Source organism: Megalobrama amblycephala, linkage group LG3 (genome assembly GCF_018812025.1).
Source record: "Megalobrama amblycephala isolate DHTTF-2021 linkage group LG3, ASM1881202v1, whole genome shotgun sequence".
Classification (NCBI taxonomy): Eukaryota; Metazoa; Chordata; class Actinopteri; order Cypriniformes; family Xenocyprididae; genus Megalobrama; species Megalobrama amblycephala.
This window is the reverse complement of record NC_063046.1, coordinates 40,847,029-40,863,759: the sequence shown is the minus strand read 5'-3', so window position 1 is coordinate 40,863,759 and position 16,731 is coordinate 40,847,029. Positions and strand designations below refer to the sequence as shown.

At 36.1% G+C, this 16,731-nt stretch overlaps 1 protein-coding gene and 2 non-coding genes across 6 annotated transcripts; 1 reads left to right on the top strand and 2 right to left on the bottom strand.

The window, feature by feature from the left end:
* Positions 1-2,808: 2,808 nt before the first annotated feature.
* trnar-ucg lies at positions 2,809-2,881 on the bottom strand. The gene has a single exon. It is a non-coding gene; the product is annotated as a tRNA-Arg (tRNA).
* Positions 2,882-3,925: 1,044 nt separating this feature from the next.
* On the bottom strand, positions 3,926-3,998 carry trnar-ucg. Its single transcript has one exon. It is a non-coding gene; the product is annotated as a tRNA-Arg (tRNA).
* Positions 3,999-4,461: 463 nt separating this feature from the next.
* csrp3 (cysteine and glycine-rich protein 3 (cardiac LIM protein)) lies at positions 4,462-16,471 on the top strand. 4 transcript variants are annotated; one of them, XM_048185417.1, is made up of 9 exons: positions 4,462-4,671; positions 4,857-4,943; positions 5,105-5,181; positions 5,693-5,889; positions 7,353-7,484; positions 12,365-12,533; positions 13,544-13,673; positions 13,906-13,999; positions 15,740-16,471. In XM_048185417.1, the coding sequence occupies exons 5-9, from the start codon at positions 7,373-7,375 to the stop codon at positions 15,811-15,813; spliced, it is 579 nt and encodes a 192-aa protein (XP_048041374.1). In that variant the 5' UTR covers positions 4,462-4,671; positions 4,857-4,943; positions 5,105-5,181; positions 5,693-5,889; positions 7,353-7,372; the 3' UTR covers positions 15,814-16,471. The 4 variants fall into 4 exon arrangements, with proteins under 4 accessions (XP_048041374.1, XP_048041375.1, XP_048041376.1 ...); XM_048185418.1 differs by lacking the exons at positions 4,857-4,943; positions 5,105-5,181; XM_048185419.1 differs by lacking the exons at positions 4,462-4,671; positions 4,857-4,943; positions 5,105-5,181; positions 5,693-5,889 and having other exon boundaries at positions 7,362-7,484; positions 12,346-12,533.
* The last annotated feature ends 260 nt before the right edge of the window (positions 16,472-16,731 follow it).

Sequence of the window (16,731 nt, the reverse complement as noted above, 5' to 3'; positions counted from 1 at the left end):
CTTTTGTTTCCCTTTTTTTTTCTGTTAATTGTTGGTGAACAGTAGCCACGCCCCAAACTCACGCTATTGGTTGAGCTGGAGATAGATTGGTGGATCTGAGCGGACCGCTCTCATGTTTACATGTTTTGAGGGAGATAAACCCTTGAATGGCAGACTAATAGTAGTCAAACATTAAACTAGATCAAGATAATGCATTTTAACATTTAAAAAAAAAAATCGTACATACTTCACCTGTAAACTCACCGTTATCACTTTAAAGCAGGGTTCTCCAGACTCGGTCCTGGAGGGCTACTGTCCTGCAGAGTTTAGTTCCAGGCTGCGTCCGAAAACTGGAAAATGCTGCCTTCTGAGGACACATTTCAAGGTAGTGAGGCATCAAGGCACGTCCGAATCCAATGTTAGCTTCACTTCTATGGAGTTTCTTTTGTGTCTTTTTTATTCAAACAAACATATTGTGTTTGAGAGTAAAACTAATTATTTTGTAATTAAGAAATATATATATTGCAAAAAAAGTCGTCTTAAGGCTCAAAAATAAAGAAGTTGATAACAGAATTATTTGCAGTGCGTGTAAATCTTTGAAAACCTTTATTTTTCCTTGTGCACTTCTAGAACTTTTCATCCCAAACCCACACATTTTGCTCTCTTTTCTGCTGTCTTTTTTGCGGGTCAAAATATTTTGCTTGCGAGGTGAATAGGTTTGCAAGCTGAAAAGTTTTGCAAGTTGAAAAGTTTTGCGAATTGAAAAGTTTTGTTTGCACGTGAAGCTGTAGCTCAGTGGGCGGTCTCTACCAACCAGGATGAAAGGCATTTTTCTATTGGTCACCCTCGATTGAAGTGACAAGTTGGCCACGCCCACTACGGTTTCCAGCCTCTGCTGCTGCCACCGAGAAGATAAGAGAAGCGAGAATGGTGACCAACAGGTCGTTTACTGGGTAAGATAACTAATTTAATATCATAAACGCAGTGACAAGTGAACTGAATGATTCTCTCTTCTTATGCTGCCGTTGACTAGATTTTATTAACGTTAGCCAACACTAGCAGCCAGAGCCACCATTAGTAACGTTTGCCGTGTGGTCGATGTCCAGTGTTGCTAGCTGAGCTGACATTCATAATCACATTTGGATTTTCTCAGCGTAAAGGTTGAGAGGCACTATTTTCGATGTTCGTAGAGTTGGGCCTAGGTTCTGGGGTAAAAATATCCGCTTGTTAACTCGTGACGTAAGGAACGCCGTTTCTGGGTCCAAGCCCCGGCTAGTTTGACTTGAGAATGCCATCTCCGCGGCCGTTTATGAGCGCTATTTATTCATAATAAACATTTATCATTTTAAAGTTACACGTTTAAAATACTTACAGTCTATACAACAGTCTCCATGGTCACAGCGTCACAGACATTAATATTTTAACGATTTATAAAAGATGAATCACTGTCTGGACATCTGGGATTTTGGTATGGAGATAAAGGTTATGATTATAATTTTTTTTTTTTTGTAGTATTACACCACATTATGTCAACCTTTACGCAGAGAAAATCCAAATGTGATTATGAATGTCAGCTCAGCTAGCAACACTGGACATCGACCACACGGCAAACGTTACTAATGGTGGCTCTGGCTGCTAGTGTTGGCTAACGTTAATAAAATCTAGTCAACGGCAGCATAAGAAGAGAGAATCATTCAGTTCACTTGTCACTGCGTTTATGATATTAAATTAGTTATCTTACCCAGTAAACGACCTGTTGCTCGCCATTCTCGCTTCTCTTATCTTCTCGGTGGCAGCAGCAGAGGCTGGAAACCGTAGTGGGCGTGGCCAACTTGTCACTTCAATCGAGGGTGACCAATAGAAAAATGCCTTTCATCCTGGTTGGTAGAGACCGCCCACTGAGCTACAGCTTCACGTGCAAACAAAACTTTTCAATTCGCAAAACTTTTCAACTTGCAAAACTTTTCAGCTTGCAAACCTATTCACCTCGCAAGCAAAATATTTTGACCCGCAAAAAAGACAGCAGAAAAGAGAGCAAAATGTGTGGGTTTGGGATGAAAAGTTCTCGAAGTGCACAAGGAAAAATAAAGGTTTTCAAAGATTTACACACACTGCAAATAATTCTGTTATCAACTTCTTTATTTTTGAGCCTTAAGAAGACTTTTTTTGCAATATATATATTTTTTAATTACAAAATAATTAGTTTTACTCTCAAACACAATATGTTTGTTTGAATAAAAAAGACACAAAAGAAACTCCATACACTTCCTGTCTCATGAGATACCTTCCTCAGATCGATTTTTGAAGGAAGCATGCCTTAGCTGCCTTTGATATCCCACAATCCTATGTGCTTTCCATTCTGTGACAGTTGAGCTAGAAAAATAAAGATGGCGTCCGAAAGTTGCGTTTGCTGCTTATTTTGTGTATAAATGCACGATTTTGATCAACATATTTCAATTTTGATATCATTTCTATCGAGAAATTACTACTGTAATAATTAAATATTTGTTTAGTTCTCACCAAAGCTCGCGCTATATTGCTGTAGATCATTAAACTCTTACGCTGCCTCAGAAGACTGTCCGAAATCAATTTCGTGAGGTGCCTTCACGCACAAACGCTGCCATACAAGTCATTCTCTTATAAGACAGCGAGGCAGCAAGACAGCTACCTAGGTTTTCGGACGCAGCCCCAGTTTGCCTCAACAAACAACCCTGGAAGTTTGTTGCCTAATAGGATCTTGATCAGATGGTTCAGGTGTGTTTAATTGGGATTGGAGCTTAACTCTGTAGGACAGTTGCCCTCCAGGACATAACAATATCCCTAAAGATGCGACCCCGGCAGGACTCGAACCTGCAATCTTCTGATCCGAAGTCAGACGCCTTATCCATTAGGCCACGAGGCCAGCTGATATCAAACTATAATAAAGGGGCCTTAGCCTAAGGATCGAGCCTTAATTCAATTAGGTCATTTAAATAGCTTTTATAAACTTCACTAGAAAAAAAAAACATTACTGATGATCATCTTGTGACAAAACAATGGCTAGCTTAAACCGTGTCTGAAACCAGGGGTTAATCTTTTGTTAATAAGCCCAGCTGGGGAATTTTCTTTAAAGTTATCTGGTTTTTAATAATGTTCTTATCCATAAACGCCGGTTACACTGGAGTGTTGTTTATTCTGATTTAGTTATTACTTTTCAACAAAGAATTTCATTCTCCGTATTATAAAAAGCATTATTAATATTTTATAGATAGTTACCCCCCCAAATGAAAAATGTCCTATTTACACCTGGTCACTTCATGCGTTTTCTCTGATCGGATATCAATCCAATCGTGAAAAGAACATATGTAAATACCCTGGACAAGTGTAAATGCATCTTGTTGTTGAAACCACATATATAAATTTTACTCCTCCCAAACTGTTAATAAAGAAAGAAAGAAAGAAAGAAAGAAAGAAAGAAAGAAAGAAGCGTGTGAGAGCGTGTTATAGGCTATGACATGTTATAGCCAGATAATGTGCTACTGTCTGCAACATACACATGAGGATTTATTTTGAAACCTTACAAGGACTCTCAAACCGCAAAGCAATCAGAACTATGGATATTTACAAAGACTTTAAATATACATGTATGCCCTTTTCTGTTTTTTTTTTTTTTGTTGTTGTTTGTTTGTTTTCCCCCTCAATTTCTAACAATATTTTTTTCTAATATCTTTGATATGAATGTTATTGTTGGCAAAATATAATGACTAAAGCTAAAAGTATTGATGGTGATACGAAACTCATCAAAGCATTGCTTGTGAACTCCAAATTTGCCTGAATCCGGTAATCCTGAACGCTGCAGTTCGGAGGTTCGGGTGCGTTTGTTAAGCGTTGGAGCTGAACTCTGCAGTACTTCAGTTCTCCAGGAGCTGCATTGGCTGCTGTAAATATAACAATGTACCTAAAGATGCGACCCCGGCAGGACTCGAACCTGCAATCTTCTGATCCGAAGTCAGACGCCTTATCCATTAGGCCACGAGGCCAGCTGATATCAAAGGCGATAAAACATGTATTAATCCTAATAAGCCCAGAAAATATTACTACTTACTACTTTTCAGATGGTCCAGAGAACATTAAACAGTAACTTTACCAATATGTGCAAAATAATCAAATATACAAAACATTCCCTTTTTTTCTGATGTTCACATAACCAAGAAATGCAATGCACTGAATCAGATACTCCATCATTAGAAGTATCTTAGAAAAGATGCCTTCTATATGTCCTTCTATATCATATTTAATAATTGTAATTAGGCAAAGAGATTATCACTGTTACAAATAGTTTGACATCATCGGGTTTAATATTCATCTATAGAGACAAATTCAAAGTAAATTTAGTGAACTCTTCACTGCATAGTTGTCATGGGCGTATCCCGCACTTTTAATACAACGTAAATTCGTCGCCCGCACTTTTTGCATGTCCTGCCGTTTTATTCTTAACAAGAATAAGGCGATCTAAACATTATGGAGCGCTCATTCTCGTGTAATATATTTGTATTCATACTGGAAGCCGGAGGGCGCTCTCTCGCAGAATGTCCAAAACAGTTTCGTAGAAGTAATTCAGCTATTTGCTCTAGCAACAGAAACGTGAAGACAATAAACACGCGAATGCGACAAGGTGTGGATTATTATGTGTGCTTTTCAAGCCATCTCAAGGTATTTATTGACAAAGTATATGAATAATACAGTGCTAATTGACAATCTTGACAATTATTAATTGACAATCAATCAATATTGACAAAAATGTTTTTGAAAGAAGACCCCTTATGCTTGCCAAGGCTGCATTTACTTGGGTTAGTTAACCCAAAAATGAAAATTCTGTCATTTATTACTCACCCTAGGGTCACAGGCCTAGGGAGTTCGCACCTTGCTGTGGAACAGGTGGTAGTTTGGATGAAGGACCATGGGAAAGGGGCACACCCACGATGGTAACCAAAGTATATCTAAACTCTTAAAATCTTTATTACCTTTTGGTTTACTTCCATGTAGACGAGGCCATTGTACCAGTCGCATTGAGACATTTTAAATGATACCAAACATGACTGTTAATTCACTTGCATTGACATGATGATCTTAAAATCTTTCTAAGTGAACTGAGTGAAGGGAAGAATGTGTAAAGGGAAGGAAGTGGGGGAGAAGGAACAAATGTGAAGGAAGGACAAGATGGTAAGAAGCTTTCCCGCAACTTCATTCTGTGTGGTGTGAAGACAAATGGCTGTATGTGTTTGTGCTGTCCATATCTCAGGAGATCAAAGTATCTGAGGTTCTGTCTATCTTATAGTCATTATTTACTTGCCCTGGTGTTGTTCCAAGCCTATATGAATTTCTTTCTTCTGCTGAACACAAAAGAAGATATTTTGAAGAATGCAGTTCATGGGCCCCATTGACTTCCATTGTATTTTTTCTTTCCCCATACTGTGGAAGTCAATGGGGCCCATCAACAAAATAGCTTCATTTGTATTAAGTAGAAGAAAGAAGATTAATTCAGGTTTGGAACAACTTAAGGGTGAATAAATGATGAATAAATGAATTTTCATTTTTGGGTGAACTATTACTTTAAACTGAGTTGAACATCCAAGGCTTTAAAGTGGGGAACAAATGTTGTGGTGTTTGTAGAATATCTGCGTTCAGGATTGGAAACCACTGCAGCTACATTGCATTTGTGTATTGTCAACAGTTAATTTAGGAGGATGGACTAATCTGAATGTCAGCACAGCCTTTGGTCCTCTTGAAATTATGAGTGTGTGTTTGGAGCTGAGGGAGTGACGCCCAGTATATAAAGACCAACCACAGAGGGCCAGAAATGGACATCATCAGGGACAGAGGAGGAAACACTGTTTCCAGAAAACAAGCATTCTTATATAACCTGTCAGTGTAAGTAGAATTTTAACATTTCAATTTAAATGTCTGACCATGGCTTGATCATTTGTCCTGTACTGAAATCATATTGTATGTATTGATATTTATTAAAATAAGCTTGCTGTGAAGTGATTCAACAAGAATTCATCAGGTTTAAGTGATTTGATTATTATAATGCTAAACCACCTAGAGCTAAATGATGTTAGTCAAAAATTATCACTTTTTGTATTATTATTTCAATTAAATGATTCTACATATTTAAGTTCGATAATGTTTTTTATTTAATATTTTGTATATTTAGATGATTTTATGGTACTAAATTATATTTATGCAGTAGTTTTATTGCACTTTTTGACCATATGAAATCTCCAGTTTAATCTGTCTAAAATCTTGAATGCTTTGGAACACAGACACAAGTTTGGTCTGTTTTTAAAGACGACATTGGCAGATTATTGCTGAAATGAAAAAGTTAAAAAAGAAAAAAGTGAACTTGAAAAAAGTTCAAAAAAGGTACATTTATTGGTATGAAAAATGCTCAAAAAATACCATTTTCAATTTTGATACTAAATATATTTCCAAAAACACTTAATCTAAATATCTAAATCTAAACAAGTTGTGTTCCAAATTTGAGAAGATATCTCAAAAAATGAGCTTTCAGTAAGAAATTGTTTGTGTGCAATACCAAACGTTTACACTATATGAAATGTGTCTCCCATTCAGTTCTAATGCCGTCCTTTTTGAGAGCAAACATGGACCATTTAACCTTTTTGAGGAGTTCATAATTTATGTATTTTTTGTTCACACAGCAATTGCAAAACCTTTACCAAGTTTTGTACCATTCAAAAAAAAAAAATCCTGAGAAGTTAAAAAAAAAAAATCTGTCAAAAATGACCAAACACCACCAAAGGGTTAGCAGATAACAATAGTACATTTATATAGTTAAAAAGATCATGAAACAAATGTATTTAAAAGTACAATTAATTATTTGATATGTATCGTACTGCATAATTACTTTTTTAATGAAAGTTGATGAGTGTTACTGTTTAATATTTTGGCCTTACAGTTTCCCTGACATTAGTAAGCCTTTCTTTCTTAAAAAGTAGAGAGATCCAAATATGGTTTAATTATTTTAATTGGTATTTATTCTTTTTAGTATTCCTTTAGCCACACAAAGCAGACACTTCTTTTAATCAGGCAGTGCCATTAATAAAAGGCCTATTTCTGGACCCTTATCTCTGCATTCCACACTAGTGAGGTGATATTCTGCTTGCTCAAAGACATGAGACAGAGACGAAATGACATATTCCTTTGAGATAGGATACATCTATTTTTATAACTGACCTATCACATAAATGAAGGTAGTCAGATTTTTCCCTTGTATTCAAAAAATGGTAACCGTTTGTAAACTGATTCTAACACTCATCCCTTTTAGTCAGTTTTGGTTGATTTGTCTCTCTTCCCATCCCTGTAAATGTCAGAGTCTTTGCAAGAGCCAAGGATGCCAAATTGGGGAGGAGGAGCCAAATGTTCGGCCTGTGAGAAGACGGTTTATCATGCTGAGGAGATCCAGTGCAACAGCCGGAGCTTCCACAAAACCTGCTTCATTTGCAGTAAGTCCACAATACAATTCAGCTATTAAAAGGTATTAATTAAAAGTTACCCTTACTTACAAAAGTAAAAAATATAAAGGTATATTAGAATCAAAAAATGTTTATACAAAACTTTATATAAAAGTTTATACATTAAATATGTTATTTAAAGGCAGGAACACACCAAGCCGACGGTCGGCCGTCGGGCAGTTTTTCTTCGTCGGCCGACTAAGTTTTCTCAGTGTGTTCTGAAGTTGGCTGAAGTTGGTCCTCGTCGGCCTTTTTTCGGCCGATTCGAAATGTTGAATCGGCGTCGGAGCTCGTCGGGCCATCTGATGATTCTGATTGGCTGCTCAGCTACTGCCGCCTGCTGTTTCGGAAAGGCATTTCATCTCACGCAGGTGCAGAACTGACGTGCTGGTTGGCCGTCGGCTGTTTAGCGTCGGTTTGGTGTGGAAGGGCAACTTTGGACACAGACGCTGCCGACTTGAGCCAACACCACAGTCTGCTTTCGTCTCCGCTAGTTCGTCGGTGTCGGCTTGGTGTGTTCTGGCCTTAAAGGTTTTTACAGTTATAGTGCCACCTATGGAGATATGCCAGTGTCCTCATAGATAATCATGGCTTTTTGGACAAAGACACTGCATGCCAATTTTCAAATCAATCGGACTACGGTTGCGTAGTTCTAGCTTTTTGCACATTTTTTCATGTTATAGCGCCACCAAGTGTCCAATCGCCACGATTTGTTTTACTGTGACCTCAGATTGAGCCCATACACAAGTATACCGAGTTTAGTGAGAAAACTCTTCATATTCAGTCTCCAGAGAATATGCACTGGTTTGGATCCGATCCGAATGATTGGGCGAAAAACTAACATTAGTTCGCAAAAGTAGGTTTTGGACAGAGTTTCCAGGTTTTCGTAACAAAATCTGCCCAAAAGTAGCCCAATCGCATTTCAGGTGTGTCCCACGGTAAAAAAATAAATGTGTTCCGGGGAAAAAACTGGTAAAACCATTGCGGGAAAACCGCGGACTTGACTGGTTTTGAACAAGATTAAAAATGGCGAAAATTTTTTCCAGGCGCAAATATCGGAGATTTCACATTTTGTTTTGTTGGTATTTTGTTTTCTTCGTAGAGTTATGAGCGGTTTCATGTTTTTACAATAGGGTTTCAGCATTTACCATAGCAGTTTGATGCCTTTTAAAAAGATGTTAAAAGAAGAGCATAATAATAAAAACGGAATTTGTTCATTAAAGATCATTTTATTTAATGACTACTAGTTTGTGCAAACAGTTATCGCTTGTCTGAGCAAATGTGCTCTGTCCATTGGGTCTGTTATTATATTTGACAACAGATTTACCTTTTAGATTTAAATTGACCTTTAACCAAAATATTTACTTCAATAGCAACAGTACATATACTGACAGAGCGATAAACTTCAAGTCAAACATTCTTTTAAGAGAAAGAACTAATGAAAAAGAAAGAGAGAAAAAAGAAACAACCCTAGAGTGCCATCAAAATCAATAGAGCTCTTTGAAATGTTTCCCAGTGAGCAGACAGCTTTCAGTGGCACGGCATTAATTCTTAAACGCTTGAGTTGTGCCAGGAAGGGTGGTAATAGTCAGTTTGAGACTGGTAACACTGTGGTAGAGCTGACACCCCTGCAGTTAGCCATCATTCAAGGGCCTGTTTCCATCTGCTGCGGATGACATCGGCCGGGATGCTTCAGTCTCTCTGAGCCTCTTGTTCATCCAGCCCAAAATTAGACACAAAGCAAAGCTCACATGAGCCTCTTGAGCCATCCTGGCTGAAAGTGCAGCAGCTGACGAACGCAGACAGGAGATGACAGCCTCTGGAGGAGCTGTGAGATCATGATCCAACTCCAGACTCCCTCTGTCTCTCACAACAGATTTTATGTTGAATGTAGTATGCAGAATTTTTTTTTTTTTTTTTTTTTTGCTGGTCTCAATACAACTAGTATTGGAATTTATTTATTTTAAAATAAGTTTGATTTAAAAAGTTTTTTGAAAGAAATGAATACTTTTATTCAGTAAGGATGCACTAAACAAAAGTGACAGTAGAGACATTTACAGTGTTACAAAACAATTCTATTTCAAATAAATGCTGTTCTTTTGAACTTTTTTTGTGTTCAAATTTTACAAAAATTATATAATGAGAATGTACAACATGGATCCATTTTCCAAACCGTGTTTTTGTCTTACCCTGAATCATTATGGTACACTTATAATAAGTGTTTATATTCGGACTATTTCAGACCGGACTGGTAGGACCCGCCGCAGAGTATCACAGTAACTGCGTGACTCGGCATAGACACACAGGGAGAAAAGTAGCTCCGGCTACAATGTTCTTCCACAAGACGTGTGCAGTTCTGTTTATTAACCGCTAGAGAGCCAAAAATCGCGGACTGCAGCTTTAAGATAAAAAAAGAGAGAGAAATCAATAGTTTCATTCATCAAGGATGCATTCAATTGATCAAAAGTGACAGTAAAGACATGTATACACAAATCCGCCGCGAACTCTATGGGCGCCGCCATCTTGCCTGCCGCCATTACTGCGTGCCTGCGAAGTGTGACGGTGTGACACTTGCCGGTGCCCTCTAATGACATTTCAATTAAAGTTCATCCTGCTCATTAAAGAAAATGTCTGGTGAAAGGGAACATGGGTAGATGTCAGGCAGTGGCCAAAACTTACCGATAAAGGTAATTTATTGACAACATAATGTAATAATGTAAAAATGTAATGTAATGTAATTAAGAAGTGTATTAATTGATGACAACAATAAAACCGAACGCTGTCATTACTAGCTGTGTTGCTAATATGTTCACAAGCTTAAGTTTCAAATAATTATTAGGCCATCCTTAAAAATATTCTTGTTTGCCATAACCCGACCGACCCTGTCAATTTAGGACCGACCCAATTAATTATTTTTTCCCCTTTTAGTCCGACCGACTTGCCAATTGTAATTGCGTTAAGACCCACGGATTTTTTTTTTTACTCTTCAAACAGCTAATACAAATGCAATAAAATGTGAGACACACGCAATTGACGCTTTTCACACGCTCTCACGCCACACATCCATTTTCTCACGCACAGAAAAATCGCGAAGTAAAGAGGACACAGAGACCGACAGACTAGACAGAGCAGGTTACTTATGATAGAAAAAAATCTCAGCTCTCAGATTCTGTCAATTTTATTACGAAATTCAAACAATAAATACCGTTTGGTGCTTGTAAATGTGACATGCTAGAAATACAGATTAAAAAATATTACAACATCAAACGACGTATAATGTTATGTTCTTGTAAACATGTTTTTCAAAATGGATTTATGTATTCACACTTACCTTCTTCTGAGGTAAATCTCTCAGAAATGACCGAACGCTGTCAGCTAGCAGCCCCTCACACAGAACCTGTTTTGGCTGATATGTGTACTGTATTACATCTTTATTATATTTTTACTTATATCATTAAATAAAGTTGTTATTATAATAAAAATGCATTATATTTAAATTGTTATTTTAAAATAATACTGCCAGCTGATAGGGCTCTCTGTATGTTTACAGCATTAAGTTAGGTGAGTTGTTTTTTTCTTGAGAAAAATTAATGCCTACCTTGTGTAGCCTAGCTAATATTTATCCAAATGAGTCAATATTAAATCAAATCACAATAATAATTAAATAATAATAATTGAATAAAAATAATAAAAAAGTGTAGCTTACCAGAAATTGTAGCCTACCATGTAAACATTGTAACAAGTCACTAAACCTAATAAAATTCAGCTTAGTTACTAAAATGTTTTGACAATCACAATACACTTAATGTGATGCAATAAAATATATTTTTTTTTTTTTTACATTTTTTACGACCTACCGACCATTTTTTATTTTTTTGGCTGTTACGGCAAACCAAAATATTTTTAAGGATGGCCTTAGCCACGACCAGTTGTAGCAATAAAATACATGTTCTTATAGGTATTCAAGATTATTTTATTAATCATCTGGCATGCGATGAGCCATCTCGGTTATGTGTTTCATCCACTTTTGACGCACATCTTGGTCCTCCGCTCGACCAGGAACTCTGTGCAATCCGTATGGCCGTAAACATGGGCAGTCAATGTGCAACAAAGCTTCGTGGATTACACAAACGGTTTTATTCCAGGCCTGTAGTTTTGTGCTGTTGTTAAAACAACCAACCACACAACACGCTCTGCCCGGCATCACTGGACAGCATAGGTACTAAAAAAACGATATAGCTAACATCTGCTACAGCCTACGGGACCAACACGCTACTTCTGCTACTTCCTTAGCAGCAAGGCACGCAGTAATGGCGGCGCTGCTTTACTTCCGTGTTTCGCCGGATTTGTCTATAAAGTTACAAAATATTTCTATTTCAAATAAATGCTTTAATAAATTTAATCAATAAATGTATTAAATGCTGTTCATTGAACTTTCTATTCATCAAAGAATCCTGAAACACAGCAAGTATCACAGTTTCCACAAAAATACCAAACTGTTCTTAACATTGATAATAATAAATGTTTCTTGAGCAGCAAATCAGCATATTAGAATGATTTCTGAAGGATCATGTGACACTGAAGACTGGAGCAATGATACTGAAAATTTAGTTTTAATCACAGGAATAAATTACATTTAAAAAAATATTCAAATACAAAACATACAATACAAAAAATACAAAAGTTATTTTAAATTGTAAAAATTTTTCACAATATTAATGTTTTTATTGTATTTTATGAGCATAAGAGACTGTCAAAAACTTTTGCATTGTAGGGTATATTTATATTTTTATATAGGCCTACATATTTATTTGGTATGATATTTATATGTCATTTTTTTTTTTTTACACAGTTTTGTTTCTGTTCTCTAGTGGTTTGTCGTAAAGGTTTGGACAGCACAACGGTTGCAGCACACGAGTCTGAGATTTACTGCAAATCCTGCTACGGCAAGAAATATGGTCCAAAAGGTTACGGGTACGGCCAGGGTGCCGGAGCGCTGAGTTCTGACCCGGTGAATAATGAAGAACTGCAACCTCAAGAGTATGTCCTGAAAATATCCTTCAAATTACATACTTGAAGAGACAGCAGCAGTGCAGCTTCTAAGACAACGATACAGTTAGCCTACAAAACATTATCTGAATCAATTAAGGGTCCATTAACATCACACATTTTTCAACTTAAAACTTATGCGTTTTGGTCATTCATTTACACAACAATGGCGTTTTGGGGGTCCGAAGACGCTAACTTTTGAAAAAGTGCAAATCTTTGAAAACGATAACGTTATCTCCATGTAAACTACAAAAATGTGAATTTGTGAAAATGGTGACGTCATGCACGTGTATTATGTGTTCAGTCTATAGGCGTTTAGTGTTTCTTTACAAAGTGACATCGCCAACTACTGGCCTGGAGTGAATAATACAATGTTTTTAGTCGCTTTCGCAGATCCATGTGAACGGGGATCATTTTGACGATGTTGTCATATGTACGCGAAAACACAAAGAAAACACGTTTCCGTTTTTTAGCACACCATTGTCGCGTAAACGTACCCTGAGTAAGGCTGGGCTTTTCATTTACTGATAATGTTGAAAATTTAAACTGATTTTGGGTACATTTACATGACAACGATGAACTAAAAACGGAAAAGTTTTTCCTTTGCATGTTTCGCATACAGACGATAACACTGTCAAAACAGTCGGCGTTCACACAGATCCATGATAACTACTAAAAACGCTGTATTATTCACTCCAGGCCAGTAGTTGGCGATGCCACTTTGTAAAGAAACACTACACGCCTATAGACTGAACACGTAATACGCATGCGCATGACGTCACCGTTTTCACAGTCTCATGTTTTTTGAGACGATAACGGTATTTTTTCAACAAACTTGCACTTTGAATCCCATTTTCAGGCAACAAAATGCTGTTTTTGTGTAAAACGGCCAAAATTACATATTTAGTTGAAAATGGTGTCGTGTAAACTGCCCTGAAGAATTTAGAGGTTTTTGTTGTTGTTTTGTGTTTCATTATTGTGTGTGTGTTTAAAATATTAAGGTCTAAAGCACGTCCGACATCTGCAAACTCCAACCCAAGCAAGTTTGCACAGAAATTTGGGAGCACGGATCGCTGTCCTCGCTGCTCCAAAGCTGTTTATGCAGCAGAGAAAGTCATGGGTGCTGGAAAGGTAAAACTGCAGCTATAATGAAAGTGAGAAGCTGGCTCAGAGTTTTTGCTACTATATACTGTGTTATGATGAAATATATTAATATTAAACCATTTAACCACCAGTATAAGCAGATTTTGAGAAACTTCCATTCTCAGCACTCCTGCAATATGCCGCTGTCACAGGTCAGCGCTGTGTAAAGCAGATTTCTCTGTAGTAATTTATAAGTCTGTCACTGGTTCTGATCCAACAGGCCTGGCACAAAACCTGCTTCCGCTGTTTATTGTGTGGGAAGAGCCTGGAGTCCACCACGGTGACGGATAAAGATGGAGAGCTCTACTGTAAAGGTACAATTTATCAAATGAGACTGCAAGATCTCTGCCAGCTCAATTCACCAATCAATAGATGTTCTGTTTCAGATAGACAATTACTGTTCAACGGCCATTACAGGACAATTGATGCAATCAAGAGCACAAATGCTTGATAATTGCATCATCCTGACTGTTTTTGATCATGCTAACAGAAGTTTGCATTAATTATTAAGATAGAAGAAAAAGAATAACACTTTAAGGTCCCATTAGTTAACAATGAGCCATAAAGTTGCAGAATTTATTCTTCTTTGTTAACGTTAGTTAATAAAAATGCATGTTTATTGTTAGTTCATGTCCATTGAATAACTTTAACAGATATAACTTTTAATTTTACAGGTACAGTATCCGTCAAACGTGTGGGAACATTACAATTTTTAATGTTTTTGAAATAAAGTCTCGTCTGCTCACCAAGGCTGCATTTATTTAATCAAAAATACAGTAAAAAAAGTAATATTGTGAAAAATTATTATTATTAGCCTATTAAAATAACTTCTCTATATGAATATATTTTAAAATGTAATTAATTTCTCTTATTATTTATCATTACTCCAGTCTTCAGTGTCACATGATCCTTCAGAAATCATTCTAATATGCTGATTTGATGCTCAAGAAAACAGTTGTGCGCTTAATCATTTTTTTGGAAACAATGACAACATTTGCAGTAAATTAAAAAGAGAGTGAAATCAATACTTTTATTCATCAAAGATGCTTTAAATTGATCAAAAGTGACAGTGAAGATATTTATAATGTTACAAAACATTTCTATTTCAAATAAATGCTTTAATAAATGTAAATCAATAAATTGGTAACCCTTAACTAATGTTAACTAAAGAACCTTATTGTTAACTACATTAGTTAACATGAACTAATAATGAACTGCACTTCTACAGCATTTATTAATCCTTGTTAATGTTAATTTCAACATTTACTAATACATTATTAAAATCTTGTTAACATTAATTAATGCACTGTGAACTAACATGAACAAACTATGAACAGCTGGATTTGTATTAACTAACATTAGCGAAGATTAGTAAATACAGTAACAAATGTATTGCTCATGGTTAGTTCATGTTTGTTAATACATTAAATAATGAACCTTATTGTAAAGTGTTGCCAATAAAAGGTAATAAATCTGTTCATTGAACTTTCTATTCAAAAATATTAAGCAGCACTGTTTTCAATATTGATAATAATAAAAGATGTTTCTGGAGCAGCAAATCAGCATATTAGAATGATTTCTGAAGGATCATGTGACACTGAAGACTGGAGTAATGATGCTGAAAATTCAGCTTTGATCACAGGAATAAATTACATTTTAAAATATATTCAAATAGAAAACGGTCCTTTACATTTTTAATAATATGTAGCAATATTATAGTTTTTACTGTATTTTTGATTAAAAAAATGCAGCCTTGGTGAGCAGAAGAGACTTTTTCAAAAACATTAAAAAAAATTGTAATGTTTCCAAACTTTTCACAGGTACTGCATTAGCAAATATTGGATTTACCTTGAACTAAGATTAATAAATGATTAAGAGCTATTTTTTTTAATTATTATTTTTAGTTCATGGAACCTTATTGTAAAGTGTTTCTAAAGATATCGGTGATTACGTATTATTGCTGAATACTAGTTGAACCTTAGCCTTGATTTATTTTATTATTCTTAACATTTTTGTCATCCGATTTCTCTTTTGTATTTTTTTTTTTTTTTCAGTTTGCTATGCCAAAAACTTCGGTCCAAAGGGGCGGGGCCTGGGTAACATGGGCGTGGTCGAGGACACTGAATGACAAGTTTAAACCAACCCAGTGCAGCCTCCTTTTCACTGCACACAACATTTGAATACAACAGTCGGAAATCGCCCCCTAGTGGCAGTTGTTATGAACTTTTTGTGTATTAGTAAAGGAAGGTGCACAACAGAAAGGTCACTTACTATGGTGGAATAAATAAATTAGCACAAACCATCTTGACTAGACCAGTCTACACTAGCGTGTCGCATACCATCTAGTTACTTACATTCACATTTTTAATGCATCCAAAGCTCAATTCGGATCCAAACATTACACACCTGCCCCTGTGTGACCTACCATATGAAATTAATCGAATTAACGATGGTCCGCTGAATGTCGTTTGTTGTGTGCAATGAAGAAGTGGCTTTATACTTAAGCTGGAGTGTGTGATTTCTGCCATTAGCGATGCTCAAGCAGTATAATGTGATGGTGCCAAATGTTTACACTTTTTGGGAAACTCATCTTACCAACGGCTTACTTATCTCTTCATGTTAAGTTGGGAAAAGAGGGAGTATCTTAACATAAAACAAATGTACACACTTCAGCTTTAAACATCTATTTTTTAGACTACTGCATTAAAAATGTATTAATTCTATCTACTGTAACTGTATATCACTTCATAGCATAAAAACAAAGAATAAATAAAGATGTCATCCAACACTGTTTAAAGATTATCTGTAGCTAGGAAAAAAAATGCTTTAAAAATACAGCAATTTAAAGATTTATAAATCAACTTACACACATTCACATAATGAATTACAGTGATCAGGGACATAAGCATCTCAATCATAAAGCATCTTCGCTGTTAGATAATAGAGGCTATAATATAAGTTACTCAATATTAACTTGTTTTTTTTGTTACCTACAGTAGATAGTTATTTTAGCCCAGCAACCAATAATAAACATCAAAATATACCT

Bases quoted from the DNA above. Each gene is read 5' to 3' on its own strand.
- csrp3 (XM_048185418.1), top strand. From the start codon at position 7,373: ATGCCAAATTGGGGAGGAGGAGCCAAATGTTCGGCCTGTGAGAAGACG. The intron at 12,534-13,543 runs GTATGTCCTGAA...TAAAATATTAAG, and splicing joins GAAGAACTGCAACCTCAAGA to GTCTAAAGCACGTCCGACAT. The intron at 13,674-13,905 runs GTAAAACTGCAG...CTGATCCAACAG, and splicing joins AAGTCATGGGTGCTGGAAAG to GCCTGGCACAAAACCTGCTT.